General features: G+C 38.5%; 2 protein-coding genes across 14 annotated transcripts in view; both read left to right on the forward strand.

Moving 5' to 3' along the window:
- The window catches only part of LOC127504080 (tripartite motif-containing protein 12A-like), a 51,072-nt gene extending 27,604 nt beyond the window's left edge, over positions 1-23,468 (forward strand). For 3 of the 12 annotated variants that reach the window (XM_051878468.1, XM_051878463.1, XM_051878459.1), the window contains exons 3-6: positions 14,963-15,193; positions 15,303-15,325; positions 18,266-18,381; positions 18,471-23,468. In XM_051878468.1, the coding sequence (XP_051734428.1) occupies positions 14,963-15,193; positions 15,303-15,325; positions 18,266-18,381; positions 18,471-19,147 (1,047 nt within the window). In that variant the 3' untranslated portion in view covers positions 19,148-23,468. Of the gene's footprint in view, positions 1-10,890; positions 11,330-14,778; positions 14,875-14,962; positions 15,194-15,302; positions 15,326-18,265; positions 18,382-18,470 lie in introns of those variants that run through there. The other 9 variants (XM_051878465.1, XM_051878466.1, XM_051878461.1 and 6 more) reach the window with 5 other exon arrangements.
- On the forward strand, positions 709-6,699 carry LOC127504085 (E3 ubiquitin-protein ligase TRIM17-like). 2 transcript variants are annotated; one of them, XM_051878489.1, is made up of 5 exons: positions 789-1,660; positions 2,741-2,836; positions 2,921-3,151; positions 3,286-3,308; positions 3,387-6,699. In XM_051878489.1, exons 1-5 carry the CDS (start codon positions 1,259-1,261, stop codon positions 4,039-4,041), a joined length of 1,407 nt encoding a protein of 468 aa, XP_051734449.1. In that variant the 5' UTR covers positions 789-1,258; the 3' UTR covers positions 4,042-6,699. The 2 variants fall into 2 exon arrangements, with proteins under 2 accessions (XP_051734450.1, XP_051734449.1); XM_051878490.1 differs by lacking the exon at positions 2,741-2,836 and having other exon boundaries at positions 709-1,660.
- Positions 23,469-25,165: the final 1,697 nt, after the last annotated feature.

Here is a 25,165-nt window from a genome sequence, read left to right on the forward strand (position 1 = left end):
ATGATGAACATAACTTGGTAAAGTTATGTTGAAAATGCAAATGTCTTCATTCAAGCATTCTGGATTGCTTCCACAGTTTTCTCATGATGCAGCTTTACTCATTGACATTGATTGCAGATTTACTGTAAATTATCAGTGGGTAACAACTTAAATGCTGGTCCGTTCCTCATACACAAAGCATTATATGACTTCTGAAGTGTCTGCTGTTATGTCTTACAGTTGTGATGCTTTTAGAGATCGGCAGCATCCATCCTTAATCATTGCCCTTGTGTGGAAAGAGTTGCATGAACATCTAACAGATGTGAGCGATGCAACGCGACAAAAGCAAATATAATCCATTATAATCCGTGATGCTGTCTACACCGGATGCGGCGCGGGATCCAGACAGACTGATGCCGTGTTCTACTTCTGACGTATTTCAAGCGCTTGCACTACTTCTGATACGAAGAGCAAATGGATTTGCAATAGCCGCTTTGTGGCGTATGTAATTATAATTATCACTAATTATTAAAATTATAATTATAATTAGTGATGCTGTCTACACTGGATGTGACGCAGCATGACAAACCCCTGACAGTAAACTCTCGCTTGTGTCAAAGTGTCCAATTAGATGTGAATCTTGTATTGAACTAAAAAGTTTAAAATACATCTTGAAACTTAGGGTACATTTACATGACAGCAATGCAGTAAAATGGAAACGTTTTTCCTTTGCGTTTTTTGGGTATGGACGACAGCATTGTCAAAACGATCCCCGTTCACACAAATCCATGAAAATGACTAAAAACGCTGTATTCTGCTGCCAGGCCAGTTAGCGATGTCACTTTGTAAAGAAACACTAGGTGTCTATAGACTGAACACACATGCACATGACGTCACCTTTTTCACAAATTAATGTTTTTGTAATTTACATGGAGATGATAACGGTATCACTTTTTGAAACCCGTTTTCAAAAATTTGCGTTTTCACGCTCCCAAAATGCCATTGTCATGTAAATGAATGGCAAAAACGCATAAAGGTTTCAGTTTTTAGTTCATGTAAATGGATCCAGTTTATCTGCATTGTACAGATACAGAACAGAATGAATCACAATTGTTTCTGATGAATTGAGCTCCTCCCACTTCATATAGAGATAGACACACCTGCTAATCTGCTGTAGTTCATATATTACCTGAAGCTCAGATTTGTATGCTCATTTTCCCTGCTGTGGATGTGAAGCTTAAAACCTGGTAACTTAGGTCAAACTTGGCAAAAGTGCAAAATGGCATCTGAAGGTTTTTCTGAGGAGGACTTCACTTGTCCCGTGTGCTTGGACTTTTTCGTAAATCCTGTTGTTCTACCCTGTAGTCACAGCATCTGTTCAGAGTGCATTCAGAAGTTTTGGGAAAGTAAAGGATCTAATGAATGTCCCATTTGCAGAGAAATATCCATGACGCATGATCCACCGGTAAATCTGGCTTTGAGGAACCTGTGCGAGACTTTTCAACAGGAGAGAAGTCAGAGATCTTCATCTGAAGGTGAAACGGTTTGCAGCGTTCACAAAGAGAAGCTCAAGCTCTTCTGTCTGGATGATCAACAGTTCGTGTGTTTGGTGTGTCGAGACTCCAAAATACACACCGACCACAAATTCTGTCCCATAGAGGAAGCAGTGAACTACAATAAGGTCAGATAAATGATGTTCAAAACATTTGATGAAATCAATAAACATCAATAAAGTTCGCAATTATATATGTATAATTTTACGGCACTTGCATACTGTTGCACTCATGTTGATTTGATTGCTTCTACTGTTCTCATTTGTAAATTGCTTTGGAGAAAAGCGTCTGCTAAATGATAGATATATGTATATATATATGTATGTATATATGTTTTGAGTTTATGTACACTACCAGTCAAAAGTTTGGAAACATTACTACTACATCATTCTAATATGATGATTTATTATCAATGTTGAAAACAGTGTGCTGCTTAATATTATTTTATAACCTGTGATTAAAAACTGAGTATCAAATCATCATATCAGAATGATTTCTGAAGGATCATGTGACACTGAAGACTGGAGTAATGATGCTGAAAATTCAGATTTGATCACAGGAATAAATTATATTTTAAAGTATATTAAAATAGAAAACCATAATTTTAAATTGTAATAATATTTCCACAATATTATTGTATTTTCTGTATTTATTATGAAATGAATGCAGCCTTAATGAGCATAAGAGACTTCGTTCAAAAACATTAAAAATAGTAATGTTTCCAAACTTTTGACTGGTAGCGTATATATATTTTGAGTTTATGTATGTCCTGAAACCAAAGAGCTCCTAATTTGGAAGCACACAAATACATGTGCTCATTTCTTTGTCTGTTTAAATATTTTACTGATTTTGTAAAGTTTAAATCAGATCTATGAATAAGATCAAAACATTCTTTTACTGAATTGTGAAAGGTATTATCAGATTGCGTTATAAATGACAGGGAGTGGTTGAATGTAATGTTCAGTTTCGTTTGTCATTTCAGCTTAAGTTGGGAATAAAAGCGACTGTTGTGATTAGATCATTTCTTCAACCAGTGTACGTGACATTAAAGTTGCATCAGTCAGTTAGGCATTGAACAGGTGTCACAGGTTTTAGTTCATTTTGACCCCTCCCTCCAAACACATTCCCTCAATGATCTATGCTCGAATACAAGAGGAAAAATAAAATCAATCAATAAAACGGACACTATTTTTGTTGTTCTCTTCCAGGAGAAACTCAGAGATTCACTGAAACAATTACAGGAGAAACTGGGATCATTTGAGAATTTTAAACTGACTTTGGATCAAACTGCTGATCATATTAAGGTTTGAAATAAACGGTGTGATTTAGGTGATTCTAGAATTAATATAGATCTAGTTCGTCCCTTATTTCTTTCTGTTAATTTTCAGAATGAAACTCAAGATACAGAGGAGAAGATCAACAAGCAGTTTGAGGAACTTTATGAGATTCTGTTAATCGAAAAAGAAGCCAGAATAACAGCGCTGAGAGAGGAAGAGAAGCAGAAGAGTCAGAAGATAATGGAGAAGACTGAGAAGACGACCAAACAGATTGTATCTCTCACATGGACAATCAGAGACATAGAGGAGCAGATGAAGGCTGAAGATGATACATTCCTCAAGGTGTCAATGAATCTTCAGAATTTCAATATGAATTATTCTTAAATGGAAACATATGAATGTCAGTTTCACTGAGATTAAAATTAGATTTGGTTTTGCTGAATGTTTTTTCTTTTTTTCTTTTTTTGGATTTACAGAACTTCAAGAACACATTGAAAAGGTGTGTTGTGTTTCTCTTCTGAATTTTGAGGTTCTGAACCATCAGCATCTCTTGACTCCTCAGTGTTTTTTTTTCCAGAGCCAAGCGTAGCCCACCAGATCCAGGGAATGTCTCAGAATTGCTGATCGACGGCCCAAAATACCTGAGCGACATGAAGCGCACTGTGTTACAGAAGATTGAGGGTTCCAGCGGGGACCACAGTGTCAGGGGGGGCCCCGGCTTTAGAGGGAACAAGAGTAGCAGAAGGGGCCAAAATTTTAGGGGGAGCACTAATCACAGGGGGGGCCAGAATCCCAGAGGGGGGCCACAGCTCCAGGGGGCCCCAGAGTTCCAGGGTGACAACCACTGTTCTGGGGGATCATATAGATCAAGGGGGGGCTATAATCACAGGGGGGGCCAGAGTTCCAGAGGGGGGCAACAATTCCAGGGGGGCCCAGAGTTCCAGGGGTGCCCCGATTTCCAAGGGGGGGCAGAGTTCCAAGAGAACAGCCACAATTTTGGGGGATCATATAGGACCAGGGGGGGCCATAATCACAGGGGCACCCAGAGTTCCAGAGGGGGACCACAATTCCAGGGGGGCCCAGAGTTCCAGGGGGGGGCAGAGTTCCAGGGGGACGGCCAAAATTTTGGGGGATCATATAGGACCAGGGGGGGCCATAATTACAGGGGGGCACAGAGTTCCAGAGGGGGACCACAATTCCAAGGGAGGCCAGAATTCCAGAAGGAGTTCTAGGGGAGATTTCTATGAGGGTGGGGGACACCGCAGAGGTGTTGGTGCAAATATGTAACATTAAAGTATGCTATAAAAAATTATAAATAGCCTACACTGAAAAAAAAATTGGTGTAGAAACAATTTTAACTCAACTCAAATTTCACAAACAAATAACAAAGAATCGGCAAGTAATACACTGATTTAAACATGACATTTTGAAGCAGAAAAACTGAGATAGTATTTTTGTGTAAAACGTACTCTAATCATCTAAATAATAGACTTTAAAAAAGCATTTTTTTAAACTTTGTACCTTATATTCTGCATTTATTGAAATTTATTTTTTATTTTCCCAAAAACTACAAATTTAAGAAATCACATTTATTCTAGTCACAGAGTAAGCTGTGCACAGATGTTAAAGGCACAATATGTAAGATTTTTGGTGTAACGGCCCTAGTCATTGCGTCGCCTGTCAATGACGTCCTCCGCGTTACCCTCGATTTCAAGTTTTACTTCTGTAGAAACCATGGAAACACCAAAGATGCTTTAATATATTGTGTTTTATTAGACAGGTGAGCACCTGTTTGGATACCTTTATCGATATTCTAATATATATTATTGTTATATACAGTATATTATGTAATATTATAACAACTTTCAATGCACTCAAACTTATTTAGCAAGACTGTTTTGACCAAGTATGGTAAATGTAACCGTAACCAAGTTCAGTGAAGAACGAGACGGGAACCTGCAAACGTTAAACGTAACATTGATCGTAAAATAAACATAAACAACAAAACGAAAGGAGCGGCAGTGGCCGACTGCGGCATATAAGCATAAAAACAGCAATGCAAATTGTCCCAGACTCTCAGCCCCGCCCTGCTTTATACCACAGCTATGTTAATAAAACTTTAATACATCAGCTCATTCCTGAACATGATTCTGCCTGAGTCCCATCAGATTGCTTTCCATCGGTTGTGGAGGTGAAGATGACAACTCCCATGATTCCACGCTCAATCACGGCGTCAACAAGCTACGCTTTTGTTATTATTTTGAATAGGCGACCTCTAGTGGCAAAACTTACATAGTGTGCATTTAAGCATAGAGGTTAGACATAAGTTCGCATTTTATACTTAAGTTTCTTTTTACATTATCAGCTCTTTGAATCAGTGATGGTTTGTTGAAAACAGCGAAGAACTAGTTTTTTATGTGCTAGCAGTTTGTACTACTTTATGAATAAAACATATCAAATAAGAAAAAACATGTTAAAATATGTTATAAAAAATGTATAAATGGCCTACACTGAAAAACAAATTGGTGTAGAAATTATTTTCACTCAGACATTGCTAGTAAATTTTACAAACAACTACAAAGAAAGTAACACATTGAAATAAACAGTTTTGAAGTAGAAAAACTGAAATAGTACTATCTTTGAAAAAGCATTTTTTTTTTACTGTGTACCTTATATATTCTGCATTTATTCAAGTTTATTTTTTATTTTCCCAAATTTTAGAAATTAAATTTATTCAAGGTCACAGAAAAAAACTGCACAGATATATGAAGTTAGAGAAACGTTTACATTTTTTTTTTCAGCTCTTTGAATCATTGACAGTTTGTTGAAAATGACAGAGAACAATTTTTTTTTTTTAATGCAACGTTTTCAAGAAGAAAAACAGTTCCTACCAAGCGGCTTTGAGCCTAGTGGAACGAATAAGTTCAAACAAGATCGACATATTAAGTCGGCATGAAATGAAAGTTGCGCTAGTATTTTCTTCCCTATTGTGCCAAATATCCGATAGAAACGGCTTTACGAACAAGAACAAATTTAGGACGAGAAGAGATGTCGCTGCAAGAGGGAGGGGAAGTTATTTTGATTAAACATTACAAGGCACATGAATTAAAAAAAACAAATAATGATGTGCACAGATAAATCATTTATAAACTGTGATATTCCATAAAAAAAATAAGAATTGTCTATTTTGATTTCATGGTGACTTTAAGTGATAATGTACATTTCTGTCACTTATTACACAGACTTTCACCATATAAATAATGATGTGGGCATGAAATATTGATTTGAGAAGAAACCAGTACCTGTTTATTATCTTATAATCTATTACAGTGTACAAAACAATTGTTCTAGCAACAAGATGAACAGTTAAACAATATTACTGTATAGGCCTATTATTAATACTGAAGTCTTACTGCTTCATTTTACAGTAAATACTGTCGATAACTGAGGCACACATAATTCATGTGGTTATGTCATGAATTATTCTTTTTTAATTTAGCTTTTATTCTTCATGTTATGATAATCTAATAATAAAGCTCTGATATAATTTGGGTGTTTTGTAGAATTTACAACATTGTTCTCTTTTATGAAATGTATAATCATCATATGAAATATAATTGTTATTTAGCCTATTGGTTCTGTCATAAATTGTTCTTTTTTAATTTAGATTTTTTTCTTCATTTTAAATGATCATCTGTAACAATAATCAAGCTCATATGTAATTTGAGTGTTTTGTTTTATTTACAACATTGTTCTCTGTAACTTACGAAACAAGGAATCAAATAGGCTATTTTTTTTTAATTGTTAATTATGAATTTAGGGTTAGGGTTCTGTCATAAATTGTTATTTTTAACTTGGCTTTTATCCTTTTATCCAATAAAGAAACAACAAACAAGTACTTTTTATTTTGCATTTTTTATCCACATGCAGATCTTTTCACCTTAATTTGCATTTTAATCTGTAATGATTCTATAATGCCATGCAGTTTTCTGTTTATTCCTTTATTCTATAAATAATATATACATATCGTGCTCACAATATAATAACATAAAATAGCCACGTTTTTAAAATTATCGTTCCCTTGTTTTAAATTTAAAATTTAAAAGAGAAAAGCAGTATTTTACGTACAGAAAATGATCTATTTTTAAGATTTTCTTTGCACATTTGATCCTGAAATCCTCATAACCATAATGCAAAAAAATATCCTCATTAGGCTATGATATAATTTATTAATTAATAAAGATAGGTTATATCATTCGAAAGTTCTAAAGGTTTACTGTCAATCTACTGTGTACTGTGTCTTTTGTACAATATAATAACAGTAATATTATAAGTTGTGTCGGGTGTGCAGATGACAACACGCAAAATCAAACGGGACTCCATACCTTTATAATGAAATAACGATCGCGAGATCAATCCAATCCGTGGTATTTGGGTAAAATGTCCATAAGTGTCCACTGAAAAACAAACAACAGTACTTTTTGTCCACAAAAGCACTAAATCCGTGAAATATTGATATATTATCCATTGTTTGCATCACATTTCTTCTGAATGATCTGCTCTCCATCATCGTTCTTCAAGAAATGATGCAACCTGAGCAGCGTTTATGTTGTAAAACTGTATGATGGTATACAGGTGCTGGTCATATAATTAGAATATCATCAAAAAGTTGATTTATTTCACTAATTCCATTCAAAAAGTGAAACTTGTATATTATATTCATTCATTACACACAGACTGATATATTTCAAATGTTTATTTCTTTTAATTTTGATGATTATAACTGACAACTAATGAAAATCCCAAATTCAGTATCTCAGAAAATTAGAATATTACTTAAGACCAATACAAAGAAAGGATTTTTAGAAATCTTGGCCAACTGAAAAGTATGAACATGAAAAGTATGAGCATGTACAGCACTCAATACATAGTTGGGGCTCCTTTTGCCTGAATTACTGCAGCAATGCGGCGTGGCATGGAGTCGATCAGTCTGTGGCACTGCTCAGGTGTTATTAGAGCCCAGGTTGCTCTGATAGTGGCCTTCAGCTCTTCTGCATTGTTGGGTCTGGCATATCGCATCTTCCTCTTCACAATACCCCATAGATTTTCTATGGGGTTAAGGTCAGGCGAGTTTGCTGGCCAATTAAGAACAGGGATACCATAGTCCTTAAACCAGGTACTGGTAGCTTTGGCACTGTGTGCAGGTGCCAAGTCCTGTTGGAAAATGAAATCTGCATCTCCATAAAGTTGGTCAGCAGCAGGAAGCATGAAGTGATCTAAAACTTCCTGGTATACGGCTGCGTTGACCTTGGACCTTAGAAAACACAGTGGACCAACACCAGCAGATGACATGGCACCCCAAACCATCACTGACTGTGGAAACTTTACACTGGACCTCAAGTAACGTGGATTGTGTGCCTCTCCTCTCTTCCTCCAGACTCTGGGACCCTGATTTCCAAAGGAAATGCAAAATTTACTTTCATCAGAGAACATAACTTTGGACCACTCAGCAGCAGTCCAGTCCTTTTTGTCTTGAGCCCAGGCGAGACGCTTCTGACGCTGTCTGTTGTTCAAGAGTGGCTTGACACAAGGAATGCGACAGCTGAAACCCATGTCTTGCACACGTCTGTGCGTAGTGGTTCTTGAAGCACTGACTCCAGCTGCAGTCCACTCTTTGTGAATCTCCCCCACATTTTTGAATGGGTTTTGTTTCAAAATCCTCTCCAGGGTGCGGTTATCCCTATTGCTTGTACACTTTTTTTCTACCACATCTTTTCCTTCCCTTCGCCTCTCTATTAATGTGCTTGGACACAGAGCTCTGTGAACAGCCAGCCTCTTTTGCAATGACCTTTTGTGTCTTGCCCTCCTTGTGCAAGGTGTCAAGTCAGCAGTCTTCCCCATGATTGTGTAGCCTACAGAACTAGACTGAGAGACCATTTAAAGGCCTTTGCAGGTGTTTTGAGTTAATTAGCTGATTAGAGTGTGGCACCAGGTGTCTTCAATATTGAACCTTTTCACAATATTCTAATTTTCTGAGATACTGAATTTGGGATTTTCCTTAGTTGTCAGTTATAATGATCAAAATTAAAAGAAATAAACATTTGAAATATATCAGTCTGTGTGTAATGAATGAATATAATATACAAGTTTCACATTTTGAATGGAATTAGTGAAATAAATCAACTTTTTGATGATATTCTAATTATATGACCAGCACCTGTATATCTCACAAACAAATGAGCCCGCATCCAAAGTATAATTTTTCAAAATGCAGCAGTTTTAGTTATAATATCCAAGCAGTGCTGTCTGAGTTTCATATCATCCCGCCTTTGTCTTAGTAAATCTCGCGAACAAAACTTTTAGCCAATGCCACGATCTAACAACTTTTGTTATGTTTATCTTCAGCATGCATGCACATCTACACAGACATACATCAGTCTCGAATCTCGACCATTAACGCAGCAAGACATATTATTTTATAATTGTATAATATAATCCAGAAAAAAAGCACAAACACGGCAGAGATGCCAAATTCAGCGGCTGGAATTAGCTGAGGTAAAGTGATGGCTCACAGATCGCAGCGGCAATTGACCTGTCACTCAAGTGACCACACCCTTAATTATGCAGAGCTTTTTTGTTTTGTTTTTGTTTTTGGTTTTTTTTGGGAAAAATAGGAAAGACAAACAGGTAGCTGATATAGACATAAAAATCTGCTAAAATAATAAATATTTTGCATTTGAAGCTCTGAAACATTTTAACAAACTCGCAGAGAAATATATTTAAGAAGGTCTTACACTTTTTCCATTTACAACTATGGATATGATATTTAGCCATTAATAAAACAAAATTTAGAACAGAAAACGGTGAATTTAAATCACACTTAAAAACATAGGACATCTTGTTGGGGTTATAGGAGGAATTGTCAGACAACAGCTATATGTATATCACACCAAAATTTAGAAATAACCTCACAGTAAAAGAACAGGTGATCAAGTGTTTCAGGAAAAGAACAACAAAAGCCACAAGGATCCACCTCGAAATTAAATAGTTTCTGTATAAAGTCAGAAAATAACACTGATAATCACTCTGTTTAAGTTCTTTGTAAATAAGTTTATCATACTGTCTAAGAGGCGTAAATTACTTTTAAAGAGGGAAGAGAAACAACAGGTCTAGATAAAGGATCAGAACAACTGTTTTGGGTTATTCTTAACAATCCAGTAAAAAAGATGGTTCTTTAAAGGTTCTTTACATGTAGTAACAGTTCTACTTCGAACCGTATCGTCCCGAAGAGCCCTTTATATGCTGAAATGGTTCTTTGTGTAGAGTTTAGGGTTCTTTTTTCGCGCCTTTTTGTTTTTCAAATCTGTAACTGTCAAAGCCACCTCATTACTGGTTTTCTGGAGCTCAGCTGTACAACTGCACAGACTGTCGACACACTCTCAACAGGTAAATAATTTCTTTATTAAAATGTCTATACATTTTAACTTTAAATATTGTAACTGGTTTCCAACCAATCATGTCTTTTTCTATTTATAGTTTAGCGGAACATGTATGTGTGAGGAGCTGTTCAGTTAAGGATACTCATCTTCTCTTCTCCACAAAGCCTGACAGAGAGATTGAATTTATGATCCATATTGTTTGACTTATTTTCTTCTAATTATTACTTCATGCGTAAACGTACACAGTGACAAAAAAAACAAAAAAAAAAAACATTAAAGCTTTCCCATGAGTTTATATCAGTTTTTATATTTATGATTATAAGTCAGAACAGTCTGAAGGTCTGAGCCGAGTTTGGTGGTTGTAGAGTTAAAGCTCTAGGAGGTAAAATCCTGAAAGAAGGATTCTAATACAAAATCTAGCAAAGATAAATCAGTTTAGACTAGGAGATATTCTACAAAATAACGCAGGAAATGAATGTAATGGTTTTCTTTTTCAGTATATTAAAATAATTTGTGTGAGAGGGTATAAAAAGGGAGGGGAAATATGTCATTCTGATATACACTTCACCAGTCGGTGGCGGTAATACCAGTTTGTTGTTTGTTAACCACCAATAAAATCGCAAAAGAAGGAGGAAACGATTATTGCTGAACTGAAAGTGAAACTTATGTACTTAGAAAAATGGCGTCACAATCTTTTGCTGAGGAGGATTTATCTTGTCCGGTGTGCTGTGATATTTATATAAATCCTGTTCTTCTGTCATGTAGCCACAGTGTTTGTTCAGCCTGTATTCAGAAGGTTTGGGAAAATAAAACATCAAAAGAATGTCCGGTTTGCCGAAGCTTATCTTCAAATGATCGTCCTCCGTTAAATCTGGCTTTGAGGAACCTGTGTGAGAGTTTTCAACAGGACAGAAGTCAGAGATCTTCATCTGAAGATGAAATGGTCTGCAGCTTTCACAAAGAGAAGCTCAAGCTCTTCTGTCTGGATGATCAACAGCCCGTGTGTTTGGTGTGTCGAGACTCCAGAAAACACTCCAACCACAGATTCTGTCCCATCGATGAAGCTGCGATGGACAATAAGGTCAGATAAATAATGTTCAAAACATTTTATTTAATCATCAAATATATAATTATTGACAGACATTTTCACAAACCAGTAAGCCCTACTGTAAAATAAATACTTGTGAGGGTTTATTCACATGAACAAACCAGACCCAGACGTGTTTTTTTTTTTTTTTTTTTTTTGATGTTGTTGTTTGTTAAATGATTTTAAATCTATGATCAGATAAACCAAAGAGCAATTTAGAAACAACTGAATTTGCTTTACATCTTTAATTAATAATTTTATTCTGACTTAAAGCCAAAATCAGATTGTAAAAGCTGTAGACCTGCTAATTTTATGCTAATAAATAAAATATTTAAAATTGAAATTGTATCAGTCAAATATAATTCTAAGTATACTCAGAATAAGTAAGATATTAAAAGTTTTGTTTTGTTTTTCTAAAAATGTACATTTATTCACTTTGGAACTTAATATGTGTCAACTCCGTCAGACGCATTAAAAAGCATGCTATTTTAATATGATCCATCCAACAACAGTTTAAAGTCCTCAGTTATGTAATAATGGTGTTCAGTAAAGGAGCTAAGTGGAAAAAATACTTGTTGAAAAATACTGATGGATTTGACAAATACTGACTGTGTTGAAAAATACTGACAAATACTGACGGTGTTGACAAATATTGATGGTGTTGACAAATACTGACCGTGTTGACAATACTGACAAATACTGACGGTGTTGACAAATACTGTGTTGACAAATACTGACAAATACTGACCGTGTTGACAAATATTGATAGTGTTGACAAATACTGACCGAGTTGACAATACTGACAAATACTGACGGTGTTGACAAATACTGACCGTGTTGACAAATACTGACCGTATTGACACATACTGACCGTGTTGACAAATACAGACAAGTACTGACGGTTGACAAATACTGACAAATACTGACCACGTTGACAAATATTGATAGTGTTGACAAATATTGATAGTGTTGACAAATACTGACTGAGTTGACAAATACTGACCAAGTTGACAATACTGACAAATACTGACGGTGTTGACAAATACTGACCGTGTTGACAAATACTGACAAATACTGACCGTATTGACACATACTGACCGCGTTGACAAATACAGACAAGTACTGACGGTTGACAAATACTGACAAATACTGACCATGTTGACAAATACTGACAAATACTGACAGAGTTGTCAAATACTGACAGAGTTGACAAATACTCATCGTGTTGACAAATACTAGTTGACAAATACTGACCGAGTTGACAAATACTGACCATGTTGACAAATATTGATAGTGTTGACAAATACTGACATATAATGACAGTGTTGACAAATACTGACTGTGTTGAAAAATGCTGACCGAGTTGACAATACTGACAAATACTGACGGTGTTGACAAATACTGACAAATACTGACCGTGTTGACAAATACTGACCGTATTGACACATACTGACCGTATTGACACATACTGACCGCGTTGACAAATACAGACAAGTACTGACGGTTGACAAATACTGACAAATACTGACCGAGTTGACAAATATTGATAGTGTTGACAAATACTGACTGAGTTGACAAATACTGACCGAGTTGACAATACTGACAAATACTGACGGTGTTGACAAATACTAACGGTGTTGACAAATACTGACCGTATTGACACATACTGACCGCGTTGACAAATACAGACAAGTACTGACGGTTGACAAATACTGACAAATACTGACCGTGTTGACAAATACTGACAAATACTGACCGAGTTGACAAATACTGACAGAGTTGACAAATACTGACCGTGTTGACAAATACTAGTTGACAAATACTGACCGAGTTGACAAATACTGACCATGCTGACAAATATTGATAGTGTTGACAAATACTGACATATAATGACAGTGTTGACAAATACTGACCTTGTTGAAAAATACTGACCGAGTTGACAATACTGACAAATACTGACCGTGTTGACAAATACTGACCGTGTTGACAAATACTGACCGAGTTGACAAATACTGACCATGTTGACAAATATTGATAGTGTTGACAAATACTGACATATAATGACAGTGTTGACAAATACTGACTGTGTTGAAAAATGCTGACCGAGTTGACAATACTGACAAATACTGACGGTGTTGACAAATACTGACAAATACTGACCGTGTTGACAAATACTGACAAATACTGACCGTGTTGACACATACTGACCGCGTTGACAAATACAGACAAGTACTGACGGTTGACAAATACTGACAAATACTGATGGTTGACAAATACTGACGGTTGACAAATACTGACTGTGTTGACAAAGGTCCAGCTGGGGGCCAAATATACAGTATATGTAAATAGAATCATGAAACAACATACTAACGGTGTTGACAAATACTGACCGTATTGACACATACTGACCGCGTTGAGAAATACAGACAAGTACTGACGGTTGACAAATACTGACAAATACTGACCGTGTTGACAAATACTGACAAATACTGACCGAGTTGACAAATACTGACAGAGTTGACAAATACTGACCGTGTTGACAAATACTAGTTGACAAATACTGACCGAGTTGACAAATACTGACCATGTTGACAAATATTGATAGTGTTGACAAATACTGACATATAATGACAGTGTTGACAAATACTGACATATAATGACAGTGTTGACAAATACTGACCTTGTTGAAAAATACTGACCGAGTTGACAATACTGACAAATACTGACCGTGTTGACAAATACTGACCGTGTTGACAAATACTGACCGAGTTGACAAATACTGACCATGTTGACAAATATTGATAGTGTTGACAAATACTGACATATAATGACAGTGTTGACAAATACTGACTGTGTTGAAAAATGCTGACCGAGTTGACAATACTGACAAATACTGACGGTGTTGACAAATACTGACAAATACTGACCGTGTTGACAAATACTGACAAATACTGACCGTGTTGACAAATACTGACCGTATTGACACATACTGACCGCGTTGACAAATACAGACAAGTACTGACGGTTGACAAATACTGACAAATACTGATGGTTGACAAATACTGACGGTTGACAAATACTGACTGTGTTGACAAAGGTCCAGCTGGGGGCCAAATATACAGTATATGTAAATAGAATCATGAAACAACATTAGAAGAATTCCCCTTATGCAACCCCCCCCCCCCCCCCCCCCCCCCCAAAATATAATTTTCCAACAAAAACATAATTTTCCCCTACATTACAGATAATGAGTAAAATATTTTTTCTGCATTACAGCAATAAGAATTTGAGAGACAAATAAGCAACTGACATGAAAAAAATCCTTTAAAAAAGTCTTTAGACACTAACACTAAATTATGTATGGTTTGCTTTTAATATTTCAGTTTTAGTGCATCATCAGAAAATCATCCAAAAAAATAAACACTGTTCATGTTCTCTTTCAGGATATACTCAATACTTCACTGGAACATTTACGGGAGGAACTGAGAATATCTGTGGATCGCAGACAAATTCTGTGTAAAACTGCTGAAGATATTAAGGTTTGAAATAAACAATGTGATTAATGCAATTTTGGAAGATACTGATTTAGATCTAGTTTGGCCAATATTGTTGTGTCTTTGATTTCAGTTTTACGCTCAACTCACAGAGACACGGATTAAAGAGGAGTTTGAGGAACTTCACCAGATTCTACACAATGAAGAAGCAGCCAGAATAACAGCACTGAGAGAGGAAGAGGAGCAGAGGAATCAGATGATGGAGGAGAAGATGGAGGAGGCGACCAAACAGATTTCATCTCTCAGAAGCATAATTGAAGACATAGAGGAGCAGATGAAGGCTGAAGATGTTTCATTCCTGCAGGTGTCAATGAATCTTCATTATTCTCCAGTTATATGAATGTCAATTTCAGAGATTTAAGCCAAAATCAGTTTTGCTGAATAATTTATTTTTTTCTTTTTTTTCTTTACAGAACTTTAAGGCCACATTGCAAAGGTTTGTGTTTGTGTCATGTCTGTTTCTCTCTGTCCTTCTGAACTCAAGTCATCATATTCTTAAAAGAAAATGTTCTGTATAGAAGCTTAAAGGGTTCCATCAGACACTTCATATATAGAACCTTTTAGAAGTTCCCATTATTTTATGGGTTCATTCATTCATTCAAATTTTATTAATTTAAAAAGCTTGTAAACTTTAACACTAAAAATTGAAATAACCGATTCAACATGAAAGTAAAAATTTAAAGGGGTCCTTGATTATTATTTCACTTAGTTTGTAATGTTGCTGTTTGAGCATAAAAACATTTGCAAAGTTACAATGCTCAAAGTTCAATGCAAAGGGAGATATTTTATTTCACAGACATTGCTTTTTAAGGACTACAACAAACAGCTTGGTGACATCACAAACTCCAAAATTTACATAAACCCCGCCCCCGAGAACACACAACAAAGGGGGTGAGGCCATGTTGGGCTGCTTTAGAGAAGAGGGAGAGTTGTTGTAGTAGAGTGCTGTTGCCATACCATCATTTAACACCAGACTACTTCACAAACGAGGGTCAATTCAATGCTGGATTTGCACAAAAGATTAACATGACGGCACACGCTAGTCGATGAGTTGAATCAACTCCACAGCAACTACATAAATTTATCCACTAACCATTCAGAAAGTTGTAACTTCTTCCTGAGTCTCTCCATCAGTGTCTGACTGTTAAAGCTCTGCCCTCTTCTGGAAAGGGGGCCGGGAGCAGCAGCTCATTTGCATTTAAAGGGACACACACAAAAATGGCGTGTTTTTGCTCACAACCAAATAGGGGCAAATTTGACAAGCTATAATAAATGATCTGTGGGGTATTTTGAGCTGAAACTTCACAGACACATTCTGGGGACACCAAAGACTTACATTACATCTGGTAAAAGGGGCATTATAGGTGTCACCATCATGTTCTGTTTGTTTTGGTTTTCATTCGTCACATGTGCTCCTTTTTCTAAGTTCCCACCACTCGTCAGTCACCATGGACACTAACTCACCATCACAGCTGCGCATCCTTAGTTAATCAACTCTTGTGTCAGTTCCTCTTCATCTTCGCCTGTCTGCCTACACACTTACGTTACAGAAGACCGGACTCTGAATGGATTATGCAGTGAAGTTTACTGCGATGGTTCAAATGAACCAAGATTGTTTTGTTTTTTCCAAACAATTCTTTCATCTTGCCATCACCTGCCCCTATGAGAACAAGACCCTGAAGTCGTTGTTCTTGATCAGGGCAAACTTTCACCATCCCTTTGACCTCCCAGACACCACCGGATTAAACTGGAGAGAAGCCATCATCCGGTGTCTAGAGAGAATCAATCCCCGGTCCAGAACACAGTCAGACCCAGAGCCTGTTTCACCACCTGCGACCATGGAGAAATCTCGTGAGACCCCCACAGACGGAGAGCTACCACCCGCCGCAACGCATCAGCCAAAGCCCGAGGACATGTGGCCAGCGTTGACCCTCGCCCCGAAAAAGAAGCCTCACAGTGAGTCTGACCAGGGATGTGAGCCCGCAGCATTGGTGGCTGAGGGGATATTAGTGGAATTAGTGACTGAGGACTGGCTGATTGATTTCCATATGGAGGTGTTGTTGCCCACCCTATCCCACCCCGTTTCTCTCTCTTTGCCGCTGTTAACAGCACAGAGACTTGTTCAGACCTTACCTTCCAGTCCCGCCTCTGCTGGAGGTTCACAGCCCTTCACCATCTCCAGAATCGCCATGTCGTGACGTTGAGCCTCATATGCAGCAACCTCCATCAGCGCCTGACCAAGTGGATCCTGTGACTCTGCTTCCGGCCTCTGAGCGCCTCGCTCCGTCTTGGCTCGTCGACCTGGCGGCTCCTCCCTGGCTCCTTCCACCTTCAGTTTCACCAGACCCCCTCGGCCTCTCGACTCAACCGGGTTCCCTCATCCCAGCGGCTCACCTTTGGTCAGTCGTCACACCACAGTCGCCACGGACTTGCGAATCTTCCGCAATGCTCCGTAACCACCCCTGCGGCTGCAGCGGGCTCCTCCTTCCCTGTGGATTCGCTTTGGTCCACTGTCACTCTGGCATCATCTCAGTCCTCGGGAACTCTGGCTCCTCCTCTGACGGTCATCACCACGACGATGCCCAGGCCTCTGATGCCAGCAATGTCACTCTACTCCATTGGCTCTCCATCTGTGCCCAGAGATCCATCAGCTCCGCATCCGTCAGTTGTGCCCCAGAGGTCGACAGTCCCGTCTACACCTTGGCGCCTCCCTCCCTTGTCTCAACCGTGGACTGTCATCACTGCCAGGCTCTGGGTCTGTGCCATCGGCCGTCCACTACCAGCACCGCCAGGGCATCGTCATCCTCCTTTCACCACTCCTCCAGCACCATCACCTCGTCCACCTCCAGAACCCTCCAGGCCTCCCTCTGATGTTCTGTTATGGCACAAGGACGCGCCTTGCCGGAGGGGGATGTACTGTCACCGTCATGTTCTGTTTGTTTTGGTTTTCATTCGTCACATGTGCTCCTTTTTCTAAGTTCCCACCACTCATCAGTCACCATGGACACTAACTCACCATCACAGCTGTGCATCCTTAGTTAATCAACTCTTGTGTATATCAGTTCCTGTTTGTGTTCAGTTTGGTGTCCGGTTTTGTTTCTGTTTGATGTGTGTGTGTGTGTGTGTGTGTGTGTGTGTGTATCCCTTCCTGTTGGAACTTTATTATTAAAACTTGTATTGGAAAGTTACTCTTCTTCGTCTTCGTCTGCCTGCCTACACACCACGCGTTAGGTCCCCTTTAAGACATTTCTCCTTAGAAACTCTTTTGGCATAAAGGGTTCTTAAAATTGAGTCAAGAATCCTTTGAGTTCTATATAGAACCACACTTTTTTTTCTAAGACTGAGCAGCATCTCTGACTAATGAATGTTGTTTCAGAGCCCAGTATGTCCTTCCGGATCTAGACCTCAGTCCAAGTGTGATCACTTTCCCAAATCACCTGACCAATCTGAAGCTCAATGTCTTACAGAAGATGCAGGACAATGTTGGTAAAAGTGAGTATGACAGAATGCAACAATGATTTCAGTGTTATTTGTCTTAATTGATATGTGTATGAGTGTGTATCTTTTCTCTCTCTCTTCAGCTTCAGACTTCAACACCGGTCATTCTCATGTCCTATTTGATGATTCAGTGAAATATAATGAAAACAAGCATTTTCAGAGTAGTAGAGGGAACAGTCCACATATGTTGTCCATAGAACCACAGCAAGTAAAAGAAAATGAAATGAGAACAGCAACTAATTCCTGGAGGGCAAGATCCATAAATGATTCACAGCAAGTAAAAGAAAATGAAACAAGAACAGCAACTAATTCCTGGAGGGCAAGATCCGTAAATGATTCAAAACAAGTAAAAGAAAATGAAACGAGAACAGAAAGTAATTCCTGGAGGGCAAGATCCATAAATGATTCACAGCAAGTAAAAGAAAATGAACCAAGAACAGCAACTAATTCCTGGAGGGCAAGATCCGTAACTGATTCACAGCAAGTAAAAGAAACTGAAACGAGAACAGCAACTAATTCCTGGAGGGCAAGATCCATAAATGATTCAAAACAAGTAAAAGAAAATGAAACGAGAACAGAAAGTAATTCCTGGAGGGCAAGATCCATAAATGATTCACAGCAAGTAAAAGAAAATGAACCAAGAACAGCAACTAATTCCTGGAGGGCAAGATCCGTAACTGATTCACAGCAAGTAAAAGAAAATGAAACGAGAACAGCAACTAATTCCTGGAGGTCAAGATCCATAAATGATTCACAGTAACTAAAAGAAAATGAAATGAGAACAGGAACTTATTTCTGGGGGGAAAGGCCCGTAAATGCCCCCCTTGGTGCCCCCTCTCGGAACATGACAATTATGAGATCCAGTTCCCAACTGTCTGAAAATAAATGAACAAATGAACGTGAAGAAAAGTGCAAGATCTGTTGGTATGTCATCAAATCAATCTTACACTGTAATGTTGATTCAACATAACATTTCTCTTTCTATTTCAAAACAATCAATAGAGATTACTACTTTCCAAAAAAAAGATAATTCTTACAAAAGTAAAAGGTGTGGTTTGTCATAAATTGTTCTTTCAATTTAGCTTTGAATTTTTAATTTTATAAATTATCATCTAAATTAAACTATCATCTAAATTATCATCAGAATTTGGGTGTTTGTACATTATTCTCTGTAATTTATGAAACAATAATCAAATATTTTATTATTCTTAATTATGAATTTGGGGTTAGGGTTCTGTAATAAATTGATATTTGTAATTTGGCTTTTATCCGTCATATTATATGTTAACAATAAAGAAACAACAAACAAGTACATTTTTGTTTGTTTTTTTGGAGTATTTGATGAACAGAAGGCAGGAAAGGTGAGTACAAATTAAACAGTCTTTATTTCAGGAAAGCAGGCAAAGCTGAGCGGAGAGACACTGGCTGGAAGGGAGTTAAACGTGAAATGAAGGTGAGATCCTGTTTTTTGCGAGAAGGTTTATGGGATAGGTGACTTTCTTGAGCTGCCTCTGCACAGTAAAATGACCTATATAGCGGAGACTCCGCTTACGGCAGGGCAGTCAAAGACGGATGTCCCAAGTGGATAACCACACCTTTTGTCAGGGCTGGTAACGTAGAGTGTCAGCTCTATGGGCATCAGCTTGGGTCTTGACTTTGCACTGCCCTTTGGAGATTTACATGAGCTGAGTCCCATACCCTCTCGCTCTGCTGGAACCAGTGGTTAACAGCTGGAACCTCCGATGGCTCGCCGGACCATGGGAATAACGGTGGTTGGAATCTAAGCACACACTGAAACAGAGTAAGCCCAGTGGTGGATTCGAGGAGAGAATTCTGGGCATACTCTGCCCAGGGGAGGAACCAGCTCCAGCTGTTCTGGTTCTGGTGGCAGTATGACCGCAGGTACCTCCCGATCTCCTGGATCTTGTGCTCAGTCTGGCTGTTGGTTTTAGGATGTTAGCTGGAGGATAAACTGATGGTGATGCCAAGGAGTTTGAGTATGGCTTGCCAGACTCAGGAGATGAATTGTGGTCCTCGGTCTGATACTATGTCTTCAGGCAGAGCGAAGTGGCAGAAGACGTGTTGGAGGAGTGCTTCGGCTGCTTCAAAGGTGGTAGGTAGACCCTTCATAGGAATGAGCTTGCAGGATTTTGAGAATCGATCAACAACGAAGATGCAGGTGTGAGAATCAGAGGGTGGAAGATCTGTCTTGAAATCAATGCCGATATGGGACCAGGGACGTTGTGGTATGGGCAGAGGAACCAGTTTTCCAGCAGGTTGCTGACAGGGGAATGTTGGTGATGGCACAGACTGAGCATCCCTTGATGTACCGAGAGATATCCTAGGCCATGGATGACCACCAGTAGCGTTGGTTGAGGAGCAAGATGGTTCGCTGACTACCTGGGTGTCCAGAGCCCGGACACGTGTGAGCTGAGTCCATGAGGGGCAGGCGACAGGTGGATGGAACGTAAGTTTACCCCTCAGGACCTCTCAGCGGAGCAGGTTCAGTAATTGTGGCTTGACGGATTTGATCGTCGATGGACCTATTGGATAGGGTTGACTACCATGGCTGGAGGGAGAATGGTTTCAGGAGTTCTGGGGTTCAGGATCAGGATGGTACAGGAGAGAGAGAGAGTGTCGGCTTTAATATTCTTGTGCCCAGGTCGATACGTGACTATACAGTAAAATCTTGTGAAGAACGGGGGTTAAGATGCTCGGCTTCACGTAGATATTCCAGGTTTCAATGGTCGGTGATGATCTCAAACTGATGGTTGGCTCCCTCCAGCCAGTGTCTCCATTCCTCCAATGCAAGCTTTATGGCCAGGAGCTCACGGTTGCCTATGTCATAATTCTGCTCCACTGAGGACAGCTTTTTGGAATAGAAGGCACATGGATGGAGGAGTTGTGGGTCACCCTGCCGCTGGGATAATATAGCTCCAACTCCAGTTGTGGGTTAGGATGGTGGAGAATTGGAGCAGACACGAAGGCTTCTTTGAGGCTCTCAAAGGCGTTGGTGGCAGATGGTGTCCAGGACTTGGGCCGGTTTTCAAGAGGGAAAAAACACCACTTCATCATAATTTTTTATGAAGTGGCGGTAAAAGTTGGCAAAGCCCAGGAATCTTTGGAGTTCTTTGATGATGGTAGGTGGTGGCCAGTTCAGGATGGTGACATAACCGAGGAAATGGACAGAGGTGGTATGAAACTCACATTTCTCTAGCTTCAGATAGAGCTGGTGTTCTCTGAGGCGTTATAAGACCTGCCTTATGTGATGCCAGTGTTCAATCAGGGAACTGGAATAGATCAGAATATCGTCTATGTAGACGATGACAAAGCGCTGCAGGAAGTCTCGGAATACCTTGTTCATGTAGTTCTGGAAGATGGCTAGTGAGTTGAACAGGCCATACGGCATCACCTAATATTCATAGTGCCATGACAGGGTCACGAAGGCGGTCTTCCATTCATCTCTTCCTCTAATACGGAGTAGATTATATGCGCTTCACAGGGCCAGTTTTGAGAAAATGTGAGCTCCACGCAGCTGCTCCAAGGGTGCTGGGACCAGAGAAAGTGCATAATTGAATTTGACTGTTTGGGAGTTGAGTGTGCGGTAATCCAGCCTCCGTCCTTCTTGGCCATGAAGAAGCATGAAGCGGCAGGGGATGTATATAGTCGAATGAACTCTTGTTGGAGTGCCTCTTGGATGTACTCCTCCATGGCCTTCTGCTCTGGGATGGACAAAGGGTAAACTCGACCTTTCAGTCGATGAGGTGGTATTTGGGTTGCCAACCGCTTGCTGAACACATTCTGGAATACCCGATATTCAGGAGGAATTTTTTTCTACTTTGCACTCCGTGTCAGGACTTTCAATGGAGGTGGAATTGACAAGGGTCATGGCGGTGGAGGATTCAGATGACTCAGGAGGTTGAGTATGAGGAACTTTGTTTACAGAAGACAGGCAGTTCCTAAAACAAGATTCGCCCCATTGAAGAATCTCACCGGTGTTCCAGTTGATTTTAGGCTTGTCTTCAGACATCCATGGGCATCCCTGTATGATGTCTGTGGTGGATCCTTCCAGTACCATGAACGAAATTTCCTTAGAGTAGAGACAGCTGATGCGGAACGTCACGGTGGGGGAGAAATGCCAGATGCGACCATGGCCCAACAGTTTTCCCAGGATCGTATGAACTCTTAGGTTTTGGGAACAGTGTTTCCTTTTGATGTTGAGTTCTTGAAAGAGGTGGTGAGAGATGAAATTCCCTGCTGAACCGGAACCGATGAGAGCTTGTGCTGAAACAGAAGTATTACAAAGTATTACGTTCGAGGAGGTTGAACTGGACAGCCAGTGATAATGTGCCCATCTTACCCACAGTATTGACAGAGATGGTTAAGGATCCTTCGTTGATGCTCCACTGGCGTGAGGTGATGGGAGTCGATCTCTGCCCTAAGGGGCGGAGGGCCCTATTGTTTTCCTTAGGTACATTTTTCTTTTAAACTTTCAGGCACTTTTGGGTCCCTTAACATGCTCAAAAACTCTTGAAACTTTGCACACACATTGAAATTATCAGCCATCAGGGCTGGGCACAAGTTGTCATGGGGGAGGACCATTTTATATGGTTGTATTTGAGGCGCTCTGTAGAGCACCCCTTTTCACCTACAGTAACCAAACTTCATACAGTTATAGGTCTCATCGGGGCGAACAACTTTCACACTCTAAGTCAGGGGTGTCAAACATACGGCCCACAAAGGTGTCCAATCTGACCCGGGGGATGATTTGAACTATAATAAAAAATAGAGATGCACTAGTCCATTGGTCATAAAGCCAAATGTTTTTTAGTTTTATTACATGAAAGATAATTTTCAAAAATCCATATTAGGGGCACTTTAAATTAAATAAATAACTTATGATTTTTACCACAGAAATGAATCAACATCGAACTTAAATTAACTGGACAATGACTTTATTCTAGAGCTGCTGTACAGCCTAAACAAAACAAAGCATTAGTTTCCGGTGATCACTGTAAAGCTCCTTTGAAACAATCTGTACTGTAAAGAGTGCTATAGAAATAAAGGTGACTTGACATGCAGACCTTTTCTCCTTAATTTGCATTCTAATCTGTAATGATAATGCTATATTTGTTCATACAATTTTCTATGTATTGTTTTAAATTCAATTGCAAAGATATTCTTAATATAGATAAACATCTCAATAGTAATAGACTAGATGTGTATTCTGATTTAAATATATTTGAATATTATTTACTCTCTCTCTCTCTCTCTCTCTATATATATATATATATATATTATGATAAACATCAGATCAGGTATGTCAGTGAAAATGACACAATCATTTAATTGTTTCTCACAGTAAATTCACCACCCCTCTCTTACCTTGTTGTACTGATCATCACTGAGTTTTCATTGACATTAAAATAATTTATGCTCTCTGCACATATAAAAATGTGTCAAACTGTCATTTACTTCGGAACCGCCCACTGAGGCTAGTAGAACTGACTGACATGTAAACTGGCCAATCATCGATGATAAGTTATATTCGATTCAGCCAATGGGATTAGATCTTCTGGATTCAATTATCTCGATTTCCTGAGTTCGTTGGTGTTTCACTAGGGTACTTAGCTTGATCAATTCATTTGAAAAAAATTGAAATGGACATTTCGAAACCCTTCAAGAAAAAAGAAGTAAAACACCCTCAGCGATCACAAGATGCAGCTGCTTCAGGTAGGCTATCTGTTACTGAACTCCCTGTCAATGTTTAGCAACAATTATTGATTTTTTTTAGTACGTCTATTTTTCATAAAGTTTAATTTATGTGTCTGATTTGCGTTTTTGAGCATCTAACGGCTAGCGTCCGTGACAGACTTCTTTTTTGCTCTATTTGTCCAATGAAACGTACTTAAGTTCCTGAATGAATCAGCCATTTTGAACGAATCGATTGAATTAATGACTCGCTGATTAATATAGTTTCCTTCGCTGACAGTGTTGGGTAGATTACTTACAAATTGTAATCAGTTAGATACTGATTCCAAATTACGTGACAAAAATTAGTAACGCTATACATTACACATTTAAGGTAGGCTAATATAATCAGACTATTACTATATACTATTTTTGGTAACACTTTACAATAAGGTTCATTAGTTAACTACATTAGTTAACATGAACTAATAATGAACTGCACTTATACAACATCTATTAATCTTTGTTAATGTTAATTTCATCTGGATCAACACGCACATTCTCAAATTTCTATATATCCTAATTATTATTAATATGTAATTCATTTTTCCAGGAGCTCTTTGCTTCTACCTTCAATTAAATTGCTAACTGTGATTGTAAATTAATTGCCTAAGTTATTACATTATTAGCTAACTGCATTCTCTAAATTGTAATGTTGACATGCATTCTCTGTAAAGCTGCTTTGAAACAATATGTATTGTGAAAAGCGCTATACAAATAAATGTGAATTGAATTGAATCATTTACTAATACATTATTAAAATCTTGTTAACATTAATTAATGCACTGTGAACTAACATTAACAAACACTGAAGAACCATATTTTCATTAACTAACATTAACGAAGATTAGTAAATACAGTAACAAATGTATTGCTCATGGTCAAGTTCATGTTAGTTAATACATAAACTAATGTTTAACTAATGAACCTTATTGTAAAGTGTTACCCCATTTTTTGATTACTTTTAGATTACTATCCAGATTACATGTAATCAGTAACCCAGCACTGTTTGCAGACACCTACTGGT

The sequence above is a fragment of the Ctenopharyngodon idella genome, chromosome 21 (genome assembly GCF_019924925.1).
Source record: "Ctenopharyngodon idella isolate HZGC_01 chromosome 21, HZGC01, whole genome shotgun sequence".
NCBI classification, from domain to species: Eukaryota; Metazoa; Chordata; class Actinopteri; order Cypriniformes; family Xenocyprididae; genus Ctenopharyngodon; species Ctenopharyngodon idella.

Excerpts from the sequence above, each read along its gene's own strand:
- LOC127504085 (XM_051878489.1), top strand. The coding sequence starts at position 1,259 with ATGGCATCTGAAGGTTTTTCTGAGGAGGACTTCACTTGTCCCGTGTGC. Across the intron at positions 3,152-3,285 it reads AAGATGATACATTCCTCAAG|AACTTCAAGAACACATTGAA; the intron begins GTGTCAATGAAT and ends TTGGATTTACAG. Across the intron at positions 3,309-3,386 it reads TTCAAGAACACATTGAAAAG|AGCCAAGCGTAGCCCACCAG; the intron begins GTGTGTTGTGTT and ends TTTTTTTTCCAG.